Source organism: Abramis brama, assembly GCF_963993115.1.
Source record: "Abramis brama genome assembly, chromosome: 1".
NCBI classification, from domain to species: domain Eukaryota; kingdom Metazoa; phylum Chordata; class Actinopteri; order Cypriniformes; family Leuciscidae; genus Abramis; species Abramis brama.
This window is the reverse complement of record NC_139963.1, coordinates 62,562,794-62,579,810: the sequence shown is the minus strand read 5'-3', so window position 1 is coordinate 62,579,810 and position 17,017 is coordinate 62,562,794. Positions and strand designations below refer to the sequence as shown.

The 17,017-nt window shown below is 39.5% G+C and overlaps 1 protein-coding gene across 1 annotated transcript in view; it reads right to left on the bottom strand.

Moving 5' to 3' along the window:
- LOC311078161 (uncharacterized protein) overlaps positions 1 to 15,360 on the bottom strand; it is a 30,613-nt gene extending 15,253 nt beyond the window's left edge. The window contains exons 1-4 of the mRNA XM_084106869.1: positions 14,836 to 15,360; positions 1,808 to 2,131; positions 1,366 to 1,710; positions 973 to 1,059 (exon numbers count right to left, since the gene is read on the bottom strand). Coding sequence (XP_083962995.1) covers positions 973 to 1,059; positions 1,366 to 1,710; positions 1,808 to 2,131; positions 14,836 to 14,896 — 817 coding nt within the window. The 5' untranslated portion in view covers positions 14,897 to 15,360. The remainder of the gene's footprint in view (positions 1 to 972; positions 1,060 to 1,365; positions 1,711 to 1,807; positions 2,132 to 14,835) is intronic.
- Positions 15,361 to 17,017: the final 1,657 nt, after the last annotated feature.

Genomic DNA, 17,017 nt, shown 5'->3' with positions numbered 1-17,017 from the left:
AGAGGAGGATTAAACAACTCCACAAACAGCATTACCAGCTTCACTTATTACTATTTTGCAAACAGGAGCGGATCTGGCAAACAGGAGCGGATCTGGCAAACAGGAGCGGTCCGCCCAAAGGCCGTCCATACGTTCATTATGACGTCACAATGTTGCTATCTGGGATATGACGTGATAGTTTGTCCCAAAGCTTGTCTACTCTTCTGCTACACACTCAAAAGTATCTACTTTTTCCTCACAAAAAGAGCACATACTTTTAGGGCGTAGTATAAGTAGGTGAATTGAGCATTAGAGTAAAAGTGAAGTGAAGTCGGCCATTTTCTCTTCAGTTTCATCTGAGCTGTTGAGGTGAATGGCAGGACAAACTTTCTCCGGTCAGACAGAAACAAAATGTAGGCAGAGATAACTGTTTTTCTTTAAGGTCAAAAATATATTTGAATCAGTTTATTTCATATTGGGGTCATGAGACACCCAGACTTGATGAATAACTGAAGTTTTATATGTTAAACTTGTTGCCGAGCATTATGAGTGTACGGCTTATTTTGTGTTTCTCTCTGTTTTTGTATATTTGTTTTGTTCACTTTTACATGTATGTTTTTTGATAATGTTGTGAGTGGATGAGCAGTATTTTATGTCTGTTTGGTGTTTTTCATGGATCTACAGTGAATGCGCTGCATGGATGAGCTCAACATATCGTCTTCATGTGACGCTTTCTGGGAGAATCGAGTGAAAGAACCGGAGTGTTATATGAACACACTACTCTCACTGTTTATACTAAACATGTCCTAGAATATGCATAAGTACGCTAATTGGGACACACCATAAAAGTCCATGAAATGAAACTAAAACAACAACTCGTGTGACAATCATACTGTAGAATATGACAGTCATATTTTGATGAGTTAACGCTGAAGATAACTCTAGCATTATGCACTGGAAAGCACTGATGTGAGAAAGACAGTGATGATGTACCTTTAGAAACGTGTGTGTTTATAGTTGAGGGATCCTGAGAGTGTGTGATGTGGACTGGATTCACTGCTGTCGTTGAATCAGCTTGAGCTGTGAAGATGAATGTTAGTTCAGATCATTAATACTGTACAATATGACATTCATATTTTAACTTTGATCATCATATTACATAAAAAGTTGATATTTTTGCTGTCAAGTTTCAATTCCTTTATTATTTCCAGCATCACGTTTTGGACTGTTACTTCACTGCAGTTCATTAGTTTGAAGCAATGCTTTGAGTTACTCTTCTGTGAGAGTCAAAGAAGCTTTTGTTCCCTCAGTTTGTTCTGGTTCAGTGATACTGATAGACCTTAGTGTTACTGACATTATGAGGCTCTTCTAACACTGTTTTCTCACCTGAATACTTGACAGTGTATCTGACTGAGGTCTTGAGTTGATTTCTGTGAGTAAGCTGACATCTCCACTCTCTGTTGTCATCTTCATTCAGGAGTGTTGTAGTCAGAGTGATGATACAGTGATATTGATCTGATGATGATAATATCTGATATCTGGAGTCTGTCTTCAGATCAACACCAGTCTGATTCACCCACAACAGCTCAACTCCCTCAGAACGAACCAGATCATCACAGGAGAGTCCAGTATATAAATACAACTGACAGGAGAGAGTCACAGAGCGGCCTGGACTGATCTCAGTCTGTGAGGATGAAGATGATGATGATGATGATGATGGAGACACTGAAACTGAACACAAGACACAAATCACAGACTCTTCAATCATCATCTGAGTTTAAAGGGAGAATCTGCCCTTTTTAAATTTACCACATAATCATAAACTTACCATGAAGAACATGCAGAAAAACACGTGCATCAGTTCCTTGTTGTCTGTCATCCACATATTGTTGGCAGGTGTAAAATCCATAATCCTCTTCTGTGATGTTCTTGATGTTCAGAGAGCAGTCAGACTCCAGACTCAGACTCTCATGTCTCTCTGTGTCTTTATTCTTTATCCCTAGATGAATCAGTTCAACTGCTGCTGAATGTCTGAATCTGTTATAGTAGGTCCATACAGTTTTAGATTTGCAGTCAGAAAGAGCATTAATACAGGACAGACGAGCATTTTCACCAGAACTGATGAACACATGATCATCCACTCCAGTGATACCTGAAACACAGTATATCTCAGTGATCATTATGTTATATGTTAATAAATGAAAACTTATAAAACGGTTAGTTCCAATCCTTGATTCTGATTGGTCAGTTGCTGTGCTTTATTCACGATAAAACACGGCTATGACCGCGTCACCCAACGGTTCTATTTATCACTGCGCCCTTAGCAACACCCTTAGCAACTACATGTATCAACATAAACATAGAAGTAATACATTTTCTTTTTACTTTAATCAGGGCCGTCGCTAGTGGGGTGAAAGGTGGTGACAATTATAGGGGCCCCCACTGCCCAGGGGGCCCCACAAAATCCAGCAGTTATACTATATAGGCCCCTGTTGTGTGAATAATTCAAATATTTATATTAGTTGTATGCCTGAGATTTAAATAAAAACCACGAAAACATGCAATTTGGTTAAATATTTTTTCAAAATATTCTCTTACCTCCCTATAAATGGTTTAGTCCGATCTAAAGCATTTATTAATTATTCAGTCAGTGACAAACATCAGATCAACCCAATAAAATTGTAAGTCTCGCCCCAGCTCGTGAACAGAACCAATCAGAGTTGAGGCGGCAGGTCCTGAAGTTAACAATGAACTTTGTGGAAGAGCAGGAGATTGACTGACAAAATGTCGGGGAAAAGAAAACATAACTTAGGGCACCAGAAATGCTATGAAAAGAATGAGAGGGAGGCCAGGAGAGTTGTTGTATCTCAGTCGATCAAGACGTTCTTTGAAGACAGGTTGTATTGTTATTTCGCTGGAAATAAGAAAACTACTGTCTACACAGCCTGTCGGGTAGGCTACTCACTCTTCATTATCGATGCGCACCACAATTGACCGAATGATTACGTGTTCAAAAGTTTACACTATTGTAAATAGAGTTAAAAAATTGACACGAGTCACGACGCATTGCATTATGCACCTAACCTGCCGGCTGATGATGTATTTATTAGCCTATATCAATAAAACACGAATGCACTTGAATGAATAAATTTTAGCTTTATTTAATAATATTATCTTTATTAAAAAATAAAACAATAAATGAGGTTATTTTTTAAATTTGACTGCATTCTTGTCATTCTTGTATAAATGTTTACTTTTTGATTTATGAATTATAACAGACTGTTTCCCTGATGGGGGAAAAAAACATTATTTTGCTGTTACTTTTTTTAAATTGGTTTTATTATTATTTAACAATTTCTTTTTATTAGTTGTAATTTTTATATAAATTTAACTTTTAAAATAAAGGTTTTACAACAACATCACCTTCTTCTGTTATACTGTATGTGGGCCTCCATGCTCATCTGTTGTACAGTAGCCTATATGATATTGGTGGAGGGTGGTGGGGGCCCACATCAATATTTTTTTCAGGGGGCCCCGAATCCTCTAGCTACAGCCCTGCTTTTAATATTGTGTGGTAACTAGAGTTCTCAACGGGCCTGAAAATTACAACCCGATCCGACCCGGCCCGTGGCTTTTAAAGCCCGGACCCGATGTAACCCAACACATCAACATGAATTATCTGCCTGAACCCGGCCCGTAGCCCGACGCCGCGTCGGATTTTTATTTTTTTTTCTCATACACGTATTATCATGACCAGCAGACGGGAATTCAAATCAACCTTTAATGTTCACGCCTTTTAACAATACAAACAACTGAAACAATAAACTTTAAATATATAAATAGGCTGTAGTAGCGACGGTGAATTCACCTGCGGAAAGTTTACTTTTCACCAACTCCATCTTCTTCTCTCCAGGCTAAAGGCGTGCACGCAGCGGCGTCAGGTCTGCCCCCGCCCCTCTCCATGTTGCACATTGCACCATGCGTTGCACGCAGCAGTCAGACTTTTTTTTACGGTGAACAGCAGCGATGATTAATAAATGTTTTTTTTTTTCACTGAGCGGAAAAGATTAAGCCCGAGGTCCGACCCGAGTCATTTGCTTATATTTTCGACCCGAACCCGCGGGTCCCGTCGGGTTTGTCGGGCCGACCCGACCCGTTGAGAACTCTAGTGGTAACCATTTTATAAAAGCAATAAGGCACGAGAGGCTGTGCTGTATCGTGAATAAGTAATGGCTGAAGGGCGTTGTTAGGCACGACGCGAAGCTTTCTACTTTCACAATACAGCACTTGCCTCGAGTACCTTATTGCTTTTATAAAACGGTTACCACACAATATTAAAGTAAAAAAATAAAATGTATTAGTGCAACTTTCATGAAGTTAAATCAATAAAAGCATTCCTTCCGCTAGAAAAAAATAGTCTACTTGTTAAAATTAATTGGACTATTTGTAAAGCAGCAGCACCTCCAAGGTTTACACAAATCACTGCCTTCGCAGCACCATGGTGCAGAGATTGTCCGATGCTGGTCTTGAGTCGAGGGAAATTATGTCTGTGAGTGGACATAAGTGTGAAAGTTCACTACAGAGCTACTGGAGGCCAAACTTAAAACAAAGAAAGCACTGGAGCGACATTCTTGCTGCAACAGAAAACACTGCTGACACTAAAGAGAACCGCGGTAAATATCACCGATTGAAATGAGACAAATATTTAATGCGTGCACAATAAACGGAGATGTTCAAATAAATTAAAATAAACAACAATAAAAAAAAGTATATCTTGTTAGGCAGCATTTTAGCAACTAAATTAATAACATTAATAAAATAGATTAAAGACCTAACTGTTATCTATCAAAATATGTGCCCTTGTGTTTTTATTTAGGCTATGTAAATATTTAGTTTAGTGCAGAGAGAAAATAACGGAATAAACAAAAAAAATAAACGTTTTCTCATGCTGAGTGATAAGCTATGCCTATGTAACAGGATTAGGTGATTGACAGCAGCATTAGCCTATCAGCAAGTAATATCTTCCATTTAAAGACTTTGGATTGGCTGTTATTAGTGATGGCCAAATGAAGCGTTTCAAAGCATTATTGCTTTCTGATACAATTGTGTCGAAAATGGTTCATTACTCGAAGCTTCATTCAGATAGAAATTACAGCACCATCTCCTGGTGAAGTAAATGTAATGCAACAAAGCTGACAACCATAAAATGCAAAGGCTTATATGTTAACGCCCCGTTTATGACGTGTTTACCGGGGCGTTCAAAGCTGAACCAGTGTTAGTGCTGTGAAACTCATTTATGTAGGTGAATTTTACAGATACTGATGAATTTCATGTGTTCACCTTGATAATAAAACATTAAGCATGATGTGTATGTGTAATTATTTCTTTAGACAAGGACAGAAGATCAGACCCGCTTAAAAAAAGTTGGAAACCATCACAGAAATTCTAATGGTTTCTATTAAAATACCAGTAGGAACCATTGGCTTTTACCATTTAAACCACTAAAGAATTATTTTTTGTAGTGTATTTGGGATATATTCCATTAGGATTTAATGCCCCCACCAATAGAACCCAAATCAGTAGAGACCCACAGAGACCACTATAAATCCCATTACAACCAATAAAATTCCCATGAAAACCATTAAATCCATTAGAATTTCTATAATGGTTTCTATAGTTTTTTTTTTTTTTTTAGCAGGGCAGTATCATGTGTGAAAGCTTTATCTTGTTTAGCTGTGGGAAGCAGTACTCTATAACTTGTTAACTGGTGGGACTGATATTTTTATATGTTGAAAAGGATGTGCTTGTGTTGTACTTGTATAATGTAGCAGAGGGTTTTTGAAGTTTCTGTCTTTGATGCATGTTTTTATGTAACAATGTTCATATGTTCTCTAATTAATAATAATAAAAAAATGTGTCAGAGGCTGTGCTTTGGGTACATGCAGAAGGCTTAGACAAAGTGTTCATTAAATGGTATGGTTTTTATTCAGAAATATTATTTATTTTTATTTTCTTTCTCGCTGGCACAACACTGAAATAAACTCAATCCACTCTCCTCAACAATAACGCCAATCCAAACACCGACTACAACCCACGGTGTTGCCATGGTTTGGCTTCACTTTTATAAGAAATACATCCGCCAGGTTTCAAACCTGTCAACACTGGATTGGGCAAATCAAAGCAGTCAGGTGGTTCACTACAAGAATGAAGCAGTGTGTTTGCTTCAGAAGTCATTTTCACGTGACTAGTGACGTAATGATACAAGCTCCGAAGCAGTGGTTCATTGCAAGGACCGTTCGAGTTTGAAGCAAGCTTCGGAGCGTCGGTGTCAGGCGTAACATCACTAGCTGTTATGCGTCACGTCCGATTTCCCCGTTTGTTTTGCTCGTGTTGACGGTGGTTGTAGGTAAGGGTGCTATGTTTTAATAGCTGATAATTGTGGGAATTTTTGGTATGCATAACTTGAAATAGTTTTTATTAATCAGTGCAGCTTTGGTGCTGGTGCCCCATCGTACTGCTTAGTGGATTGGATGACTGTTCACTAGTGGTGGGCAGATTGAGGCTTTGTGAAGCAATGAAACAGTTGAACCAAATGGGCCATATTGTTTCGAGGCTTCGAATCAATCCGACACCCGTCTCAACGGTGACACATAGTGGTCACTTGCAGGTGTTGATCTGAAACAACCTTGACGAGCCATTAAAAAAATGTGTTGTTTTTTAGGGGTTCAAGCATGAAATGCTGAAACCCTATTGTAATTGTAAGGATTCGTAAAACGCATCGTGCAGGACAAACCGTAAGGCCTAGAGACTTGAAACCTGGCCAGATGGTAGGCCTCAATGTGGGGACAACCTATCAGAGTATGACCCCGATTGGCCCATAGGTGGCGCTACAGCAACCAAAAGTTCAAAATCGCTCATAACTCTTAGACCGTTTGTCCCAGGATCAAGTGTCTTATATCGTTGGAATCCTTGGCTCGAGGCGGACAAAATGGCTATCTCCGATTTGGATGTAGGCAGGGAAACATTTCTGCTATGTCGAATTTTGTCCAAAACCTACTTTTGCGAACTAGTCCCTGGTTTTTCGCCCGATCGGAACCAAACCAGTCTAGGACAATTCTCTGGACTCTCTAGATCAATAATTATCAAAAAAAAGTTGAACTTTGGCATTTGGGTGGCTGTAACAGGGTCATTTAGAAAAGGGGCGTGGCAAAATACACTCAAAAGCCTATAAATCCCAAAGGAAAACTCAGAACTTGACCAAAATTGATGAGCATATGTGTCAGAACACGGTGAGGAAGCATGCAGAGTTTCATGGAGATCGGACCATAGGTGGCGCTATAACTGGCAAAAAGCCTTCATTCTTATTAGGGGTTCAAGCATGAAATGCTGAAACCCTATTGTAATTGTAAGGATTCGTAAAACGCATCGTGCAGGACAAACCGTAAGGCCTAGAGACTTGAAACCTGGCCAGATGGTAGGCCTCAATGTGGGGACAACCTATCAGAGTATGACCCCGATTGGCCCATAGGTGGCGCTACAGCAACCAAAAGTTCAAAATCGCTCATAACTCTTAGACCGTTTGTCCCAGGATCAAGTGTCTTATATCGTTGGAATCCTTGGCTCGAGGCGGACAAAATGGCTATCTCCGATTTGGATGTAGGCAGGGAAACATTTCTGCTATGTCGAATTTTGTCCAAAACCTACTTTTGCGAACTAGTCCCTGGTTTTTCGCCCGATCGGAACCAAACCAGTCTAGGACAATTCTCTGGACTCTCTAGATCAATAGTTATCAAAAAAAAGTTGAACTTTGGCATTTGGGTGGCTGTAACAGGGTCATTTAGAAAAGGGGCGTGGCAAAATACACTCAAAAGCCTATAAATCCCAAAGGAAAACTCAGAACTTGACCAAAATTGATGAGCATATGTGTCAGAACACGGTGAGGAAGCATGCAGAGTTTCATGGAGATCGGACCATAGGTGGCGCTATAACTGGCAAAAAGCCTTCATTCTTATTAGGGGTTCAAGCATGAAATGCTGAAACCCTATTGTAATTGTAAGGATTCGTAAAACGCATCGTGCAGGACAAACCGTAAGGCCTAGAGACTTGAAACCTGGCCAGATGGTAGGCCTCAATGTGGGGACAACCTATCAGAGTATGACCCCGATTGGCCCATAGGTGGCGCTACAGCAACCAAAAGTTCAAAATCGCTCATAACTCTTAGACCGTTTGTCCCAGGATCAAGTGTCTTATATCGTTGGAATCCTTGGCTCGAGGCGGACAAAATGGCTATCTCCGATTTGCTCGCCCTTCCATTTCGAGTAAATTGCATTTTTTTGAAAAACCTATTTTTGCAAACTTCTCCTAGGTTTTTCGCCTGATCGGAACCAAACCACTGCATGAGTATTCTCTGGAGTCTGTCAATCAATAATCATCCAAAAAATTCAAAATTTCAATTAACGGTCGATAAGGGGAACCAAAATATTTGATGGCACCAGGGCCACTTTTACTAAAACGGTTATAAATTGTAAACAGAAAGAGATTTTTTTGCTAAACTTGGGATACATCTTCCTGAGCTCAACCTGAGATCACTTGAGAAAAATCGCAACAATTGGCCACTTGGTGGCACTATTTTAATGGTTATAACTTGTGAACGGAATGAGATATTTTCGCAAAACTTGGGACACATGTTCATGAGCTCATTCTGAGGTCACGTGAAAAAAAGTCATGACAATTGGCCACTTGGTGGCACTATAAAATGGTTATAACTTGTGAGCGGAAAGAGATATTTTCGCTAAACTTGGCACACATGTTCATAAGCTCAATCTGAGTTGACATGAAAAAAATCGTGACAATTGGCCACTTGGTGGCGCTATAACAGTGAAAAAAATCATGAAAATAGCTATAAGCGCACCCAACTGTTAGTCTACTGAAAATTGGCACGCAGTGTCTTTGTCCAGGGTGCCATGATAGTCTATGAGAACATTGGTGTATCTCAAAAAACTCAGTATACGTCATTGGCACAATGCCTTGAAGGAGCCTTAGAAGTTTCAAGCCAGTGTTTTTTTACAGGAGTGACCTCCTAAGACTCCTGAAACCTTGCAGAGTCCAACAATACCAAACATGCCAGGTTTCGCCTTATGGTTTTTGTAAGTGTCATTTAGAGCTTTAAAAAATTGTGTTTATCTTCAAAGCCGTTAGTCCGATCGAGACAACAACAAAAAAACACAGGAAATTTGAAAACATAGGTAAATAGCTAAACAATAACGCCAAAATGTTAAAATTATGATAGGAACTGACAAAAAAATGAATTAAATCCAATCAATTTCACCCATGGATCATTTTGATGCTCTCACATGTTTGAAACAAACAATGATGGATTGTCATGAAATTTGTTTTGAATTGGGACTGGCGAATCCCCGTCCATACTGTCAATGACCATTCGCAAAGACCCGCCCACTTTAGTTACTGTTGCTATGTCTGTCAAGCGACGCCACTCTCACACCACACCAAGTTCTCACGCAGTGAAAAATACATTGCGGATCAGAGAGGAGACTGCGCGCTGACAGACAAGTACTTTTGATATGAAACAAATGGCGCTTTTCCACTACAGCCAGCTCGGCTCGGCTCGGCTCGACTTGACTCGGCTTTGTTTGGTTTTCCACTGTGTAAAAGTTGTACCTGTACCTGCTTCCAGGTACTTTTTTTCGTACCACCTCCGGCGAGGTTCTAAGTGAGCTGGGGCAAGCTGAGGCGATACTAAAATGTGACGTGAAAACACGGCAGACTGCTGATTGGTCAGAGAGAATTGTCACTATTCACTGCGTCATCATTGCACGCGCCAGACGGAGTATCCTGAATAAAAAACAGCAAAAACAAAAACATCCAAAAACAGCATACACTCGATTTCCTCCATTGTCCATTGTGTGTGGCAGCGGATGTATCTCGCGTAGAAGATTAAGTCACGGCAGTTTCCTGCGGCGTCGCTATGACAACCAGGTACTATTGTGGAGGTACTATCTGCAATGGAAAACGGAGCGAAAAGCGAGCCGAGTCGAGTCGAGTCGAGTCGAGTCGAGTCGAGTCGAGACAAGTTGAGTTGAGCTGGTACTGGTAATGGAAAAGCGCCAAAAGTCTCACCTTTCAAATGTAGTCATTTTTAGAGACATTTAAACAATAAATACCGTTTTGTGACTCTTTAATGTGTCTGACAGATCGCTGTAGACTCAAGGCTCAGTTAAAGCTGCTCGTGAACCGATCATCTCTTCCTTCTAGTTCATTTATAGCATTAAAATAAACATGAATGAACATAAAAGGAATGTTGTTTTAAAGTGCTAAGACGTCAGTACACTTTGTTTTTCAAATTTAAATCCTCCAAAGTTAATCTACTAACTCTCCTGACTGCTTTGTGGGACAAAATGGCGGATTATGATTAGTCAGATCACCTGTAAATCAAACTCCCTGCGAAGGGTCAATTGAGAATGCTCGTGCGCACAATCCTGATCTAATCGACAACTTTGCAGTTGCACATAGGAAAGCCCGGAAAATCCCGCTATAATGTAAGAGAGCATCTTTTTTTATGTATTTGGACCTAGGCCTAACAATGTGTTATGGTGCGCTGTTTTTTTTTGGTGAGCGTAGGCTCCTCCTGATTTTGTTAGTCATCTCATCTCTTATATGCTGTGTATGATCATATCCTGCCCTATTCATGGTAGCCTACTCGCGGACATTGCGTCATCAATGTCATCAATTGCGTCATCAAGGGGCCCGCCTTGATAATCCTACTTAAGGGCCCGGTGTTGGCTCGTTACACCACTGAATATAATTGTCTAAACTCCTTATCAAAATTACATATTTACAACAAATTTGACACATATATATGGGCACACTTTGAGTACTACTAATAAAAGTGGTGGAGATCAGGCAAGACTGTAAGAAGACTCAGGCAAAAAGGTGCTATAACTGTGAAAAACGCTTTAAAACCATATATTTCCTATGGTAAACTGCCTGTATTGGCTGTAAATTGACTTTTTCATCTATGATGGCAGTTGTTAAATGCTTGCTAAATAAAACGTAATGTCTTTTGATGCTTGTGTGCTTAAAGGCCTTAACTGCTTGAACCCCGATAAATGCTGCTTGCAGCTTTAATTTATTATTGTATTTTTCTAATATGTGAAGCTTGTAACCTGTAGGCTCTTCACTGTGCATAATGTTATTTTGGTCCTGCAAAATGAATATTAATAAAATAAATCAAGCCACAATGTCTCACTTTTTTAGAGATTTTTATTCAAAAATATTAATTTCTCTGCTGTGGAAGGACTTAGCCTACTATGTCACTATATCACCAAAAATCCACTATCTCAAAATCAAACTCTTATCACAAAAACCCATGCGTTAATTTCACTTTTATACAGATGCGCGATTGTGTGTTCTGTTCCCGACCGTGTCAATCAAACGCTGATTCGGCGGACCACACCTGATGAAACACTTAGTGAAACACTTCGAGGCTTCGTTTGGCCATAGTCACGTGACATGGGTGTTTTGAATCACGCTTCGGATCAGTGAAACATCTGCGCTTCGGGATCTCGCAAAGCTTCGGAACGACTGTTTCGCGTCAGCCATCCCTAGTATTAATGTGTTTGCTAGCTTGTTTTTCATCTTTTGTTTGGAATTAGTACCAGTAATTTTAGGATAAAATTGATATTAAGAGAGACTTTTCAGTACGATGTTTCATGCATCTGGATTATTATTTGTGTGTATTATGTCCAGTTATACCTTAATAAATCCATGCTTCAGTTCAACTTTCTTGTGGAAGGAGTTTTCTGTCTGCCTAGTTGAAGAAGGGGAACTCTTTTACGAGGGCAGAATAGTCTTTATCAGAGAGCTGTTCAAATCACTGACACACTCTTAATATGAAGATAATTCTTCATCATCAGATGTTTGAGTGACACTATGTCCAGGAATAATACAGTATGATCTGTGTGTATCAATACACAACTCTGAGATCACAACGTGAATGTGTGCAAGAATAAACTGAGCATGTTCAAATGAACTCTTTCCAGACTAATTCCACTAAATGTTGTTGATATCTTTAACACATTCTGTCAATTTGGATAATTTAGCGTTTTCATCCGGCCGTGATGAAATATATATTTGAGTGTCATCAGCATAACAATGGAAACTAATTCCATGTTTCCTTATAATATTTCCAAGTGGCAGCATATATATTGAGAATAATAGAGGGCCTAACACAGATCCCTGCGGCACTCCATAGTTTACTGGAGTTATGATCGATTTTTCTCCATTCAAATAGACAAAATGGTAGCGGTCAGATAAGTATGATCTAAACCAGCTTAATGCTTGTCCTTGAACACCAGTATAATTTTGTAGTCGATCTAAGAGTATTGTGTGATCTATAGTATCGAACGCAGCACTTAGATCAAGTAAAACTAGTATTGAGATGCAGCCTTGGTCAGAAGCTAAGAGTAAATCATTTGTGATTTTAACGAGCGCAGTTTCAGTGCTATGATGCGGTCTGAATCCTGACTGAAACTTTTCATAGATATCATTTTCTTGTAAGAAAGAGCCCAGTTGAGCGGACACAACTTTTTCTAATATTTTAGACATAAATGGAAGATTTGAAATGGGTCTATAATTTGCTAGATTATTAAGATCTAATTGTGGTTTCTTAATGAGAGGTTTTATAACTGCTAGTTTAAATGTTCTAGGAACATGACCTAAAGATAAAGATGAGTTAATAATATTGAGGAGAGGCTCTTCCACTACAGGTAACACTTCTTTCAGTAATTTAGTTGGTATAGGATCTAATAAACATGTTGTTGTTTTAGATGAAGTGATACGTTTATTTAACTCTTTTTGTTCTATAGTTGTAAAGCACTGTAATTGTTCTTGCGGGGGGATAATTGAGGCTGAATTATAAGGCGTGATTGAAGATTGAACGTTTACAATTGTGGTTCTGATGCTTTCTATTTTCTCAGTGAAGAAGTTCATGAAATCATTACTACTGAACTGTAACGGGATATTTTGTTCGGGTGACTTCTGTTTATTTGTTAGTCTAGCCACGGTGTTAAATAAAAACCTAGGATTATTTTGATTATTTTCTATTAGTTTGCGGAGATGCTCAGCCCTGGCCGCTTTTAGGGCCTTTTTATAACGTGACATACTGTCTTTCCACGCGATTCTAAAGACCTCTAAATTAGTTTTTTTCCATTTACGCTCTAAATTACGGGTTTCTCTCTTTAGAACATGCGTAGTATTGTTATACCATGGTGCTTTAATTTTCTCTCTGACCTTTTTTAATTTAATAGGTGCAACAACATCCAGTGTTCTAGAGAGAATGGTGCTCATAGTGCTAGTTAGTTCTTCTAGTTCATCTGTTTGTTTGGGTTCAGGCAGCAGATGAGACAGATTAGATAAGCAATTTGAAAAATTATCTATGGTGGATGGAAGGATTGTTCTGCCTGGTCGATAACGCGGCGCCGCATGACATATTACAGCAGTACGTAATATGCAAGTTACCATGTAATGGTCAGTGACATCATCACTTTGTGGAATGATATCTATATCGGTTGGATCGGTTCCATATGATATAATTAAATCGAGTGTATGATTAAGACGATGAGTTGGTCCGGTGACGTTTTGCTTGACCCCAAAGGAGTTTAATAACTCCTTTGGGGTCAATACACAACTCTGAGATCACAACGTGAATGTGTGCAAGAATAAACTGAGCATGTTCAAATGAACTCTTTCCAGACTAATTCCACTAAATGTTGTAAGGGTGGATTTCCTGCAAGACTGCCGAATGACTAAAGAAACATTGTCAGCAAGATGGTAGAAAACTGTACATTTCTTGTCTATTCCACCCACTGCCACTGTAACGCAAAGTTGAGATGTTGACCAGAAAGAAAAAAACAGTAGGTGTCGGAGAGACGAGAGATGCCGTATGTTCCCCCATATTTAATAAAATTAATCAAATGTCACACTCGTCCGCAAACATGGGGATCGAGTGAGAAAAAGTATACAAACAAACATCCAACTCTGGTCACAAATATAAAAGGAAAGAAAAGAAAGAGTACAAAGGTCGGTAGAGCGGTTATCTCTTCTCCTCACCTGTCAAATCTGTTACTGACACTCTACACACAGTTCTCATTTTACCTCAGATTAACATAAAAGCACAAAGTGACCGTTACACCACTTATACCAACGACGGAAATAAGCGCAGTTACAATAGATTAATATGTGGGAGAGCGTTAATATAGAGAGTGACAATATTGTATTGCAATAGAAAGCACTATTATACTATATAGCAAGTCAATACCAAATCAAAACTAGTTAGCACATTATTTGTAATTGAAATTAATGACAACATGGTTATAGTTATACTTAAAATACTATGATAATAACTTATACCATTAATTGTACCCAGCATATATGTAAAATGTGACCTGAGAAGATAGATAGAGAGAGAGAGAGAGAGAGAGAGAGAGAGAGAGAGAAATACAAAGAAAAGATGAAGTAAAGAGAGAGAGAGCCCCAAGAAAGGGACCTAGAGAATAAAAGAGACAGAGCAACTGTTACAATCTTCTTTTATCCTTTCCTGACCATGTGACTAAAACCCAAATGTGAGACGTTCAAACTGACCAATCAGATAATTACAACTTCCCCCACGGTACTACATGTGTGACAATTCATCGACCCCTGATGTACACACATCTTGGCCTACAGTGATCACTATCAGCCCCTCTGTGCCTTTAAGAACTACAAATGGTCATTGTGGTAGAAAGAGGGGGTGGAAAACAGTAAAGCAAACGTCTTTAGAGAAAATACAGATTTCTTTACCTGTGAGAAGTGAAGAGAGAATGATCAGTCCCAGCAGACACAGATCACACTTATCAGCCATTTTGTGTTTCTGTCAGTCTTTCTCTTCATTATATATAGTTACAGCTCTTCCTCATCTGCTCCTCCTCTGGTTATTCACTTCCTCTATTCTCATCAAATGAGTGTTGAAATTCTGCTAGAGTTGCTGTTTAGTGACACGATGCCACAGTGAAGTGTTGCTTTAAGTTAGGGCTGTAGTCAAGACCACCTTTGTCGAGTCCAAGACAAGACCGAGTCCAAAAAGGTTCGAGTCCGAGTCATGACCGAGTCCAGGACAGGAAAAAAAAGTCTGCTAAAAAATATAGCCTATAGAAATTAAATCATTATGTAATAATGAAATAATGAATGATTTTAATTTTATTTAAAATAATTGACTAATTCAAAGAACAACAAAAAAAGAATTATATAGGCCTAAAGGAGCACACACATTCGTTTCGACTGTCTGATCAGCCTCACATTCTGTTCCTGTCAATCATAAACGCGATGTCAACCAATTAAACTGCATGAGGGAGGGCCGAGCCAACTCACACACACACACACACACACACTAGAGATGCAGATAAACCGCGGATCGGGCGGATGACACGACGAAAAATAATATTTTAATTAAATTCGGGCGGGTGACGGTTGAACCAATCAAATGAAAAAAGTTTGCCACTAAGCAAACCTGCAAGCTATGAGCCCAGCTGTCAGTATTGGAGGAGGCCTAAACGTCTCGTAGATGAGACTGCCTGGGTTATTTTGTTTCGATATTAGCTATATTTTAAAACAGCCAGTCATTGGAGTCTACCACCCGTGGAATAGGCATTTAAAAGAGAGGCAGATTATGGAGTGATATGACTCAGAAATTACATCGGGCAATGTTCAGATGTCATTCAGTGAGATGTTCAGAAGAACGCAAGAGCTAAACTTCTACAAGCTCCATAACATCCACACACACACACACAAAAAAAAAGGTAAGAAAAAAAAAGTTGGAAAACTTTGCCCATTAATTAGATGTGCAAGGCAAGCAGGCTAGTTTTCGGGTTGTTATGGACAATTAAAAATGTGAATATTCACGTTGCTCTAGCGGTGGACTTTCAGCAAGTTTATTTAAACATTTATTTTTTAAAGAGCCGTTTGTGAGTCAAAAGAGCCGGCTCTTTTCAGTGAGCTGAGTCGAACGAGCCGGCTCACGAAAAAGAGCCGAAATGCCCATCGCTAGTTATTAGGTCGGTGGCCAGTGTTTCACTTTCCCTCCAATAATATTTTGTTTTAATATCGCGGCGACGTATGTGTGCTTACTGGGAACATAATAAAGACACCTGGACTCAGTCGAGACCAAAAGCCGTATTTGGCAAGACCAGTGTCCTCCAGTCCGGACTCGAGTACTACAGCCCTACTTTAAGTGTGTGTGAAACGTATGAGAAGTGCATATACTGTGAACAACACTGTCTCAACACACATCTGCTCTGAACAGTGTATTGGCTACTTTTGCGCATGAGAGAATTACTGTTAGTCTCACTTCTTTCTTTTAGCAGTTTCCCACATCTATCTATCTATCTATCTATCTATCTATCTATCTATCTATCTATCTATCTGTAGCAAGGTAAAAGTGACATGGCCCCTTTAAGAGCGTTTCTCTGTGGGCGGAGTTGTGCACGCGATTAGATTTCCGTGCGCTGTTTAAGACCTGAAGAGCAGTTGTTTGCGTGGGCTACTGGCTTTGTTTTCTGTTTGAGACTTCAAAGAAGGTAGGCTAATCATTGTTGCTACTTTCACTCCACATTCTGTATTTATTGCTGCCCCTTAGTAGTGATGGTGAAATGAATCTTTGTGAAGCACTGGGGCTTTCCCCCTTGAATGTATCATAAAATGGTTCATTACTTGAAGCTTTTCAACACATTGCACACTAACAACATCTTGTGGTCAAAAGGTGGAAACGTCTCTGTCAGCTGAGAGAGCCAGTGGGGGCAGCCCTGGCCTCTCTAAAGACTGACGTCACCCCTCCTACAGCCCTGGAGTATGAGGCAGTCCAGGATGCTTTAGATGTTCTTGCCCCTTTCCGCCAGGATACAGTAGAGCTTTTGGGAGAGAAAAGGGTGTCTGCCTCCAAAGTGATACCTCTGATGAAGATGCTTAATCACGCTGTAACGAGCAAGCT